The sequence below is a fragment of the Humulus lupulus genome, chromosome 1 (genome assembly GCF_963169125.1).
Source record: "Humulus lupulus chromosome 1, drHumLupu1.1, whole genome shotgun sequence".
Taxonomy (NCBI): Eukaryota; Viridiplantae; Streptophyta; class Magnoliopsida; order Rosales; family Cannabaceae; genus Humulus; species Humulus lupulus.
In genome coordinates this window covers 224,504,854-224,515,952 of record NC_084793.1, presented here as the reverse complement: position 1 = coordinate 224,515,952, position 11,099 = coordinate 224,504,854, and the positions used below count along the sequence as shown (strand labels likewise).

General features: G+C 45.0%; 1 protein-coding gene across 1 annotated transcript; it reads right to left on the bottom strand.

Annotated features, from left to right (window-relative positions):
* Window positions 1-8,908: 8,908 nt before the first annotated feature.
* Window positions 8,909-9,825, bottom strand: LOC133803774 (uncharacterized). Its single transcript, XM_062241895.1, has 2 exons — window positions 9,481-9,825; window positions 8,909-9,336 (listed from the first exon to the last, which is right to left on the bottom strand). The coding sequence occupies exons 1-2, from the start codon at window positions 9,619-9,621 to the stop codon at window positions 9,193-9,195; spliced, it is 285 nt and encodes a 94-aa protein (XP_062097879.1). The 5' UTR covers window positions 9,622-9,825; the 3' UTR covers window positions 8,909-9,192.
* Window positions 9,826-11,099: the final 1,274 nt, after the last annotated feature.

The window sequence follows — 11,099 nt, the reverse complement described above, 5'->3', positions numbered from 1 at the left end:
ACGAGGCACCCTCGTTATGCGAGGGTGAGGCTTCGTGGTGGCATCCATGCCCCTAGCCTCGCGACGCTGCACCCGGGGGAAGGAAAGGCAGCCTCGCTATGCGAGGGACCCTGGCTATGCGAGGGTGCTGCCTTGTTACGATGCCCGTGTCCTAAGCCATGCCTACGCCTGGGGGAAAAGGACCAGCCTCGCTACGCGAGGTACCCTCGCTATGCGAGGGTGTGGCCTTGCCACGGCGTCCATACTGCGAGTCTCGTGTCCATGTGACCCGCATAAGCCGGCCCTGACCCTTGACACCTTGACTTCTCAGGACATGCATAGGTTGAAGCCTCCTTGGCATAGGCACGAGATCACTTGGGGGAATCTTGTTGGCATGTCTAACGAACATGGAGCATTGAACGGGAATTGATGAGGACAACCGAGTACGGAACACGTGCGCTGACACGGGGTGTACGATTATGGAAAGAACAGAGGCACGACCCTATGATCTGCGTCTGAGGAGTAGTGGCGGTACGGACCTGTACGAAGCGTAGTGGTACCACTTGGACACCCCCGACCATACGCCAGAGCCGACAGTACTTTGTCCTGGGCCACGACTCTGACACCATCAGGGTAGACACCACTACGCCCTGGGCCACTACACTATCAGAATACCTGTGTACGTCCCTGTGGTCTGGGACCTGTTTGTATCCTGGGCCAATAGAGCCCCTCCCCCCTATAAATAGGCTCCAACCCCTCAGGCTAAGGGGTTGGAAAACTGAATGTAAAAACGAGACTTAAGAAATATATGCTTCTGGTTCTCATGCTCGCCTGAGTGTTTCTCCTGTTGTTTAGAGTTCTTTCTATCTAATTCATAGCTTCCTAGAGTATAGAGATTGAAGTTTTCTAACCATCAATCGTTGACGAGTTCTTACCGTCAACAGTTTGGCGCCGTCTGTGGGAACGTAAGCAACAAGCTACTATTCTTCCATTACTTCCGGCAAGGAGAAATGTCAAGACGTTCGAAGCGACTCAGGGAGCCTCGAGAGGTGGAGGTCCACCTTACCGGAGTCCAACTGAAGGCCTCCATGATGGATCCACCTCCACCCCGAGACGCAGAGCTCCCAAGGGACCCTGTGGTTCACGATAATGACAGGGAGGCCTCGTCACCGGCCTCCCCGCCTGGTGAGAATCCTCCAAGGACAACTACTGTACCACTCGGGAAGGCCAACGAGTTCCCTCCCCCTAAATTGCTACAGATACCGAACTCCGGCCGGCAAGACCCGGGCCCCTCGACGGGTCGACATGATAAGCAACCCCGGGTCTATTCCGTGAGCTCGAGTTCTAAATCTCGTTTCTATGAAGAGGAGATTCATGAACTGCACCGTAAAAACCAAAGACTGGAGACTACCTTGGAGAACATGCGGGGGGTGCTAAATGGCCTGGTGCAAGGAAAGTCGAATGTGACCCTGCCCAAGAGGGAAGAGAAGGGTCGGGAAACCACTGTCCCAGTAGGCGACGGGAGGACCAGGCACTCCACCAGTAACACCCCTAGGAGAGAAAGGCCGAAGACGGAGGATGAGCCAGTGATATCTAAGATGCAAAGAGATGCTCCAGAGACCCGGGGAGAAGTGGGAACTATTTTCGGAGGTCCGGGGTTTGGAGGGGACTCCCGCAGAGGACGAGATCGGTATGCTAGAGAAGCCAGGCGAAGTCCACCACCCTGTGTCATGAGTTTGGAACAACGACCCCCGAAAAGCTTCAAGGGAGAAAACGATTCGATCACCTTCACTGAGGAGGACGCACGAGGGGTACACTTTCCCCACAATGATCCGCTGGTGTTGACAGTTCAATTGGCGAACATGCGTGTGCATCGAGTCCTAGTGGACAACGGGAGCTCAGTGGACATCCTATATCGCCCTGCTTTGGAAAAGATGGGACTGGGCATTCGTCATCTGAAGCCCTGCCAGTCGTCCCTATACGGATTCACATGGGACTCAGTACAACCCCTTGGAATGATCGAACTGACACTTACCATGGGGGAGCAACCCCGACAAACTACAGTCATGTCTAACTTTGTTGTAGTAGATTGTGCATCAGCTTTCAACGCGGTATTGGGGAGACCCTCCCTGAAAGAGTTGAAAGCCATAACTTCAATATATCACTTGGTTGTCAAGTTCCCGACTCCAGGAGGGGTCGCAAGTATGAAGGGAGAACAGAAGGAGGCGAGGGAGTGTTACAACACCTCACTCCGCACGCCTGTAAAGCCGCCTGAGCCAACGGCCATGGTGATACATGAGGCGCTATGTACGCCCACAGGGGGTCCACAGGAGCTGGACCCTCGGGTCGTGGATGAGTCAAGAGCAGCACCAGTGGAAGAAGTAGAGGAGGTTACAGTGACGGAAGAACCCTTAAGGAAATTGAAGATAGGGAGGAGCCTGCAAGGTGACGTGAAGGAGGAATTGATGAAATTTTTTAAAGATAATCTAGACGTGTTTGCATGGAGTCATGAGGACATGGTGGGCATAGACCCCAGTGTGATGTGCCACCACCTGAACATCTCCCCAGAAGCAAGGCCCGTCAGGCAAAAGAGGCGGGCGCTAGACCCAACGAGATACGCAGCATTAAAGGAAGAGGTCGACAAGTTGAAGGCCAACGGGTTCATCCGTGAGTCTTTCTACCCTGTGTGGGTATCAAACCCAGTACTCGTGCCGAAGCCAAATGGGAAGTGGAGAACTTGCGTCGATTTCACGAACTTGAATAAAGCTTGTCCTAAGGACAGCTTCCCACTTCCCAGGATAGATCAGCTAGTAGACGCGACAGCAGGACATGAGTTACTAAGTTTCATGGACGCCTACTCAGGATACAACCAAATCCCAATGAACCCGGCAGATGAAGAGCACACGTCATTCATTACAGACAAAGGGCTCTACTGTTACAAGGTGATGCCCTTCGGGCTCAAAAACGCAGGGGCCACCTATCAGAGGCTGGTGAATAAAATGTTCGCCAATCAGATAGGAAGGAATATGGAGGTGTATGTGGATGACATGTTAGTGAAGACCAAAGAAGCAACGGAGCTCAACAAAGACCTTGGTGAGATGTTTGACACGCTAAGGAAATACCGGATGAAGTTGAACCCAGTCAAGTGCACCTTCGGGGTATCCTCAGGAAAATTCTTGGGCTTCATGGTCAATTCCAGGGGCATCGAAGCCAATCCTGACAAGATAAAGGCACTAATAGAGATGAGCTCGCCGAAGAATAAAAAGGAGGTGCAGTGCCTAACGGGAAGGGTAGCGGCCCTTAACAGGTTTATCTCCAGGTCCACTGACAAGTGCCTCCCATTCTTTGACATCCTCAAAGGGAGCAAAAAGTTCGCTTGGGATGAAAGATGCGAGGAAGCATTCGTCAAGCTGAAAGAGCACCTGGGGAAGCCACCCCTGTTGGCAAAGCCAGAGAAGGGCGAGAAGCTGTACCTGTACTTAGCAGTGTCTGAGCATGCCATCAGCGCAGCTTTGGTTAAGGGAGAGAAGAAGCAACAACAACCTGTATATTATATCAACAAGCGTTTGGTGGACGCAGAGAGTCGGTATCCAGAGATCGAAAAGTTGGCCTATGCGCTAGTGGTGGCTTCGAGAAAGTTGAGGCCTTACTTCCATGCACATACAATTGAAGTCCTAACAGATAGTCCGTTAAGACAGGTCTTGCATAAGCCTGAGACTTCGGGGAGACTAATGAAATGGTCGATCGAACTAAGTCAATTTGATATTGTATACACTCCAAGGGCCTCCATCAATGGACAGGTGCTGGCAGATTTTATAGTAGAGCTCACCCACCAGCCGAATGAAGGAAGGAGTGAAGGAGGGGAGCTGTCTGTTATGGAGAAAGAACTAGGAGGTGTAGAGGAGTGGAGTTTGCACGTTGATGGGGCGTCAAATGAAGGAGGATTAGGAGCGGGCATCATGATGACTGGGCCCGAGGGACATAGAATGTATTGCGCAATCCGATTTGGGTTTGAGGCCTCCAATAATGAGGCAGAGTACGAGGCGCTCTTAGCTGGCCTGCGTTTGGCCCAGGAACTGAGAGTGACGCGCCTTCAAATCTTCAGCGACTCTCAGTTGGTGGTATGCCAAGTAAAGGGAGAGTACCAGGCAAGGGGACCCAAGATGGCAGCATACTTGGCGAGGGTGAAGGGCTATCTGGGGCGATTGGTGGCATATACTATAGAGCAAATCCCCAGAGAAAAGAACACCCATGCCGATGCACTCGCAAAGCTGGCATCCACCAAGGATAGTGATGTCTTGGAATCAATACCCGTGGAGTACTTACCAAAACCCAGCATCGAAGGCGCAGACGTGCACATGATTAGCGTCCCAAGGGAATCATGGACCGAGCCAATCAAGAGGTACCTGGAAGAAGGAACCTTGCCTGCGGATAAAAACGAATCCCGGAGATTGGTGTACAAGGCCGCAAGATACACCCTGGTAAATGGGGTCCTTTACAAAAGAGGATTCTTAATGCCACTCCTGCGGTGTGTAGAAGAAGAGGAGGCGTTGAAGGTGTTACAGGAGATACATGAGGGAGAGTGCGGCAACCACGAGAGCGGACCCTCCACGGCTAGGAAGGCCATGAGACAAGGATACTACTGGCCTTCCATGGAGAAAGATGCGCATGACTTTGCCACAAAATGCGACAAATGCCAGAGGCACGCCAATTACCCTCGGAAACCCCCAAGCGAACTGACCAGCATGACCAGCCCCTGGCCCTTCGCTATCTGGGGAATAGACTTAATCGGCGCTCTTCCTACAGGGAGGGGTGGAGCGAAGTACGCAGTAGTGGCGGTGGATTATTTCACTAAGTGGGTAGAAGCGGAACCCCTTGTGAAGATAACCGCCAAACACATCACCTCTTTCGTCAACAAATTCATTGTGTGTCGATATGGAGTACCCTACAAGATTATTTCCGACAATGGTACCCAGTTCGAGGGAGGAGCTTTCGATGAATATTGTAAGGAAAGAGGCATAAGGAGGAGCTTCTCCGCGGTTGTGCACCCCCAGGCCAATGGGCAAGTGGAGGCCATCAACAGGGTCCTTAAGAAGAACCTAAAGAAAAAGCTGGAAAAGATGAAGGGAGCCTGGGCAGATGAGCTACCAAATGTGCTGTGGGCCTACAGAACCACCCCACGCACGACTACTGGGGAGTCCCCTTTCTCCCTGGCCTATGGGTGCGAGGCCGTGCTCCCAGTCGAGATGCGAGTCGAGTCCCACAGGGTACAGGCGTATGGAGACGAAGCCAACCATGTAGCCCTGGCTGAAAGCTTAGACATGCTGGAGGAGAAGAGAGAAAAAGCCCAAATGAGGGTGGCGGTATACCAGCAGCGCGCCGCAAGGTACTACAATTCGAGGGTGCGAGAGAGAACTTTCAGAGTGGGCGACCTAGTGCTAAGGAAAGTACTCCCAAACACACGAGACCCAGGCGCAGGAGTGCTGGGGGCGAATTGGGAGGGGCCCTATCAGGTGGCTCAGTGCATACCCCCGAACACTTACAAGTTGGCGCGCATGGACGACACCATCATACCCCGAGCATGGAACGCGGAACACCTGAGGAAATACTACCAGTAAGACTTCCACTCCCAACACAGGCAGTAGCTGTGTTTAGTTTGTCGCAGGATAGGCTATCTCAGTAGACGAGAATCAAAGAGGTTACCTACATAACCCCTAAGTAAATGTAAGCCCTCTATATGCATGTCGTTGTAATCTTATTACTATAAATGAAAATGTTCACAACTTCACATGTGATTTTTTCTTTTTCATGCGAGCATCAACCGAACTGCCTGCTGAATTAAATCTCACCAAGCACTTGGGGGGTAGGACAGGAGGCATGAAAAAAAAAAAAAAAAAAATCTCTCTTATATTCAAAAGGATTAGCTACCCTTATGAATATCAAAGGAACGGTCTAAAAGGATGACCTCTAACTAAAGGCCGACACCCCAAGAGGTGAGGCCGTAAGGAGGGAATCGCCCAATAAGTCTAGATCGGCCATTAAGCCGGCTAGCCAAAAAGGGTCTTACAAGTGACCCTTGGAAAAAATAGTACTATGTATAAGGACGAGAAGGACGCTTCTCGCAAAAAATAACAAGCGCGCGCAATGAATATAAAAGGACCCCAACAGCCCAACGGGTTAATGTGTCCTTACAAGTATAATCAAGGTGCACCGGAAAGATTATCGCCATCAGATCAAAGAAAAATATGTGATCCACGAACAACAGCAATAAGAGGGATCTACTAGAGCACCTCAAGAGCTTTGGAGGAGGATAGAACCCTTGAACTCGTGAAAATAAGTTGGAGAGCATGCCACTAGGCTACGCAGATCTTGGTGTGGACAAGTGGCTTCGAAACTTGGGTTCTGCGATTGAGGATGATTAGTCCTTACGCAACCTTAGGAACTTACGTGGAGCCCCCAAGTATTAGGTGGCTATTGTGTTTCTTCAAACACTAAGAAGAAACACAACTCCAAGCCATACTTCGGGCCTCTTCGAGCGACGTTGGAAAAATTTCCAAGGCTAAGTCCCCCAAGGCTGGCCGTGCGTGTCAAGCAAGAAAAATAGAGAGAGTCTACAAACACACTTAAAAGTGTACTTATAGACTCGGGGGGAAGTGTAAATGTGGAATTTTTTCCTTGTGAATTCTATTCACGAGTGAAGCTCTATACTACGAGACATCCTGAAAGGGCATCACACGATGGTGAGGGAGTTGGGGTAAGAGAGTCACCCTCACTAGGCGAGGGACTTCGGCCACTTGCCAATCCAAACTTCACCCTCGCTATGCGAGGGTCCCCAGCTGGTCATCCGCGTGCGCCCCATTCCAGCAGGCATCAAGCCTCGTCTACACTCAGGAGAAGAAGGTCAGCCTCGCTACACGAGGCACCCTCGTTATGCGAGGGTGAGGCTTCGTGGTGGCATCCATGCCCCTAGCCTCGCGATGCTGCACCCGGGGGAAGGAAAGGCAGCCTCGCTATGCGAGGGACCCTGGCTATGCGAGGGTGCTGCCTTGTTACGATGCCCGTGTCCTAAGCCATGCCTACGCCTGGGGGAAAAGGACCAGCCTCGCTACGCGAGGTACCCTCGCTATGCGAGGGTGTGGCCTTGCCACGGCGTCCATACTGCGAGTCTCGTGTCCATGTGACCCGCATAAGCCGGCCCTGACCCTTGACACCTTGACTTCTCAGGACATGCATAGGTTGAAGCCTCCTTGGCATAGGCACGAGATCACTTGGGGGAATCTTGTTGACATGTCTAACGAACATGGAGCATTGAACGGGAATTGATGAGGACAACCGAGTACGGAACACGTGCGCTGACACGGGGTGTACGATTATGGAAAGAACAGAGGCACGACCCTATGATCTGCGTCTGAGGAGTAGTGGCGGTACGGACCTGTACGAAGCGCAGTGGTACCACTTGGACACCCCCGACCATACGCCAGAGCCGACAGTACTTTGTCCTGGGCCACGACTCTGACACCATCAGGGTAGACACCACTACGCCCTGGGCCACTACACTATCAGAATACCTATGTACGTCCCTGTGGTCTGGGACCTGTTTGTATCCTGGGCCAATAGAGCCCCTCCCCCCTATAAATAGGCTCCAACCCCTCAGGCTAAGGGGTTGGAAAACTGAATGTAAAAACGAGACTTAAGAAATATATGCTTCTGGTTCTCATGCTCGCCTGAGTTTTTCTCCTGTTGTTTAGAGTTCTTTCTATCTAATTCATAGCTTCCTAGAGTATAGAGATTGAAGTTTTCTAACCATCAATCGTTGACGAGTTCTTACCGTCAACAGTGGCTAACGGAGTGATGATGTAGTATTTTGTCTGTTGATGTGGCAATATCATGTGTAGAGTAATTATCAATTTTTGTTCCCAGAACTTTGACCACTACCAAATTATACCCCTTTTATAAATATATATCTATGTTTTTTCTTAAAAATAATAATTACATCCATAATAAATAAAAAATTTAATTATCAACAAATAACTATTTTTTACTTTTTCTTTTACAATATTAATTAAAATTATTTTAGAATGAACACTTAAAATAAATACTATAAAACAAAGAAAAAACTTTTAATTAAAGAGGTGGACTACAAAAGACTTAAATAAATAAATAAAAATTTTAATTTAAGAAGAGGAGGGGAAAAAACTTTGTTTTAAGATTTATTTTTTAATTTTTATATTAAAATATAGTTATTTATATTGTAAAAGAAAAGAAAAAGTAAAAAAAAATTATTTGCTATTAATTTGATTTTTAATTTTTGAGTTTGAATTTTATTTAATTAATTTGAAACTTTTACTATTGTTTATTTTCTTAATTTTTTAAAATGATTTTTATTTTGTTTTTAAGGATTTAATTATCACTTTTAAAAAGCAAAAAATTAAATTAATCTTAATAAAAATGATACAGCAATTAATTTGATAGTGGTCAAAGTTCGGGGGCAAAATTTGTAATTATTCTACATAAGACACTGCTATATTACATCATCAATCTGTTAGCCACTTAAGATGAAATTTAAAAAAAGTCTCATATTTGAGTAAAGTGAATAATTCGGAAGAATTTTTAACATTGCAAATTATTCAAGAGAGATGATCATGCAGCGGCATATTTCAAGGATAGTTGGAGGAGAAAAAATATTATTTATTTTTTAATTTATATGTCAATTTCCCAAGGGCCAAGGGCCTGGGGTGGGACCTTTTCCCTTTTGTCTTCTTCCAGAATGGCTGGCGAGTCTACTCTGCCATGACTTTTTCAAATCAAAACCTTGTGCTTTTGTATTCAAATTGCAAGTATTCAAACCATTTATTAATTTCCAACGGGAGATTATGATGGTGATGGTTATCTTTATGCTTTGGAATTTGAAAACTGAATACTATCAAAATATCCCAGTTGACAATGATTATGCATTTGTATAACGAAGTAAAATATTATCTTTTTCTTCCATCCATAACTATAACACAGATATTTAACTACAAACTACAATAACACACCATGAGAAAGAGAACTAAAAAACAGCTTCTTAATTCTACCTATCGTCTATTGTGGTGTATATAAGAATCTCACTAACGCACCATGTTATACATTCAAGATGACCTAGTTAGGGACCCGATCTCTTTCTCTCTCTGTATATATGCATATATGTGTGTGTATGTATATCAAGATGTATCAAGAAGAGGTTCCCTTGAAGATAAGAAAATTGAGGGTCTCAAGGCCAAAATATATGAAAGTCCCAGGTGCATGTGTGAAGAAACAACCGAAATTAGAACCCACCACGCATTGCCATCCGCTCCCATAATTCTTATCAAATTCCTGACAAAATTCATACAATTTTGGCTATAAATTATAATTATTTATCATGCCTTTCGATATATATATATATATATATTTTTAATGATAAGAACATGTGTTTAATCAAAATTATAAAGAAAATAAATATATATAATATGTTGATACCTTTTTGATGTGGGCAGCTATGGAGATGCAGTCATTAACATCATAGATATCAAGAGCATGAGAAGCACAAGCCATAGCTTGAGTCTGCATCTTCTGATTAGCCATGTCTGTTTCCTTGATCATACCCTTCCCTTCCAACATATTTTCTATTCTTTATGCCAAATCAAAAATAATTCTTCTCTCTCTCTCTCTCTCTCTCTATATATATATATATAAACATATATTTACACAAACGAAAGATATGGAAGCCCAACCGCTAAAACAAGAAGCTTCCCAATTCTCACATTCATAAATATCAGAAACTACAACACCTTAATTTCGTCATGTATTTGACACTTATATAAAGCCATTTTTGTACTAGTATTTTTGTTTGGATACCACCCAACACTTTTTTTTTTTGGGTTCGGGTCTATCATGTATGGTAACCGTGCGTGAACAACTGAGATGTGGATTAAAATTAAAAGACGGTGTCGTTTAGCAGCCACGTAGAGCTAGGTGGCGCTTGCTTAATGGTCGGTCTCACAACCCAAACTAACAAAACTGGGTCGTATCGTACACGGTTTACTTGCGTATTTTTTTGACTGGTATTTTAGTACGTGCTGCATAATAATATGAGCATAATATATTTTTCAACGCAACCGACATGTAGCTTAATCATTTGTCTCATCATCCTTTGTTGATTCGTCTACAACTTATGTGTTTAAATGGAATGTTGCAAAATACTCCTTAAATAATATAAATATTAATTTACATATGAAAAATGATTCAGAAGTAATCATTTTTAATCACAATCAATAGGTAGTATAATTTTTTTTTTTATGAATGTAAAAAAATATTATGGGAAGAACATATTTTATTTAAAAAAAATATTGTGGTATTAATTTAGTATCATATATTTATTTAGATTAATTTAAAGAATTTTATTTTAATCATGTGTGTATGAATTCATATGAATATATATTTTTCCTCTAAATTTTATTTATTTTTAAAATTTTGATTTCTTAAAAATGAGAAAGATTGAATATATATAGGAATTTTATTGGGTAGGGGCATCACTTTTGCCCCAACCGTAGGAGTATTTTTGTCCCTGCGGTAGAGGTGTTTTCTATTTTCGACACTTGGAGAAATTATAACCCAATTTTTTTTCATGATGGCATACATTACAATTATAATAGGTATCCCGCTAATTTTCAAAAATTTCTGAGGAATTCACAGTGCCGAAATCAGAGTTCAAATAAGTTGTTTCCACATGTATAAACAAAATCAGACACGCATGCAACTGTTAGATTTATTTTAGTATGATTTTAGAGTGTGTTTCATGGTGTGTTTTTTAACTTTAAGGTGGTTTGGTGGAGTATTATGCTTGTGTTGGTGTGTATTTTTAGGACTTAGCAATTAATCAAATGATAGAGTGGATGTGGCATGAAGTGTGCTAAATTGAGGATGATTTTGGTGGTTTTTGCATATAGTTTGATGATTGGTTGTTCCTGGATGCCTAGAGAGACCAAAATAGTGAAAATGAAGTTCAAAATGTGATTTAAAAATACTGGACAATAGGGTCGCGACGCTTGGAAGTAGAGCTGCGACGCATGCAAAGTCAGAGAGGTTGCTAAATACTG

What these genes read in the sequence shown, in the direction of transcription:
- LOC133803774 (XM_062241895.1), bottom strand. Translation starts at nt 9,621, where the DNA reads ATGTTGGAAGGGAAGGGTATGATCAAGGAAACAGACATGGCTAATCAG. An exon ending in TAGCTGCCCACATCAAAAAG is followed by an intron (nt 9,337 to 9,480) that starts GTATCAACATAT and finishes GAATTTTGTCAG; the next exon opens with GAATTTGATAAGAATTATGG.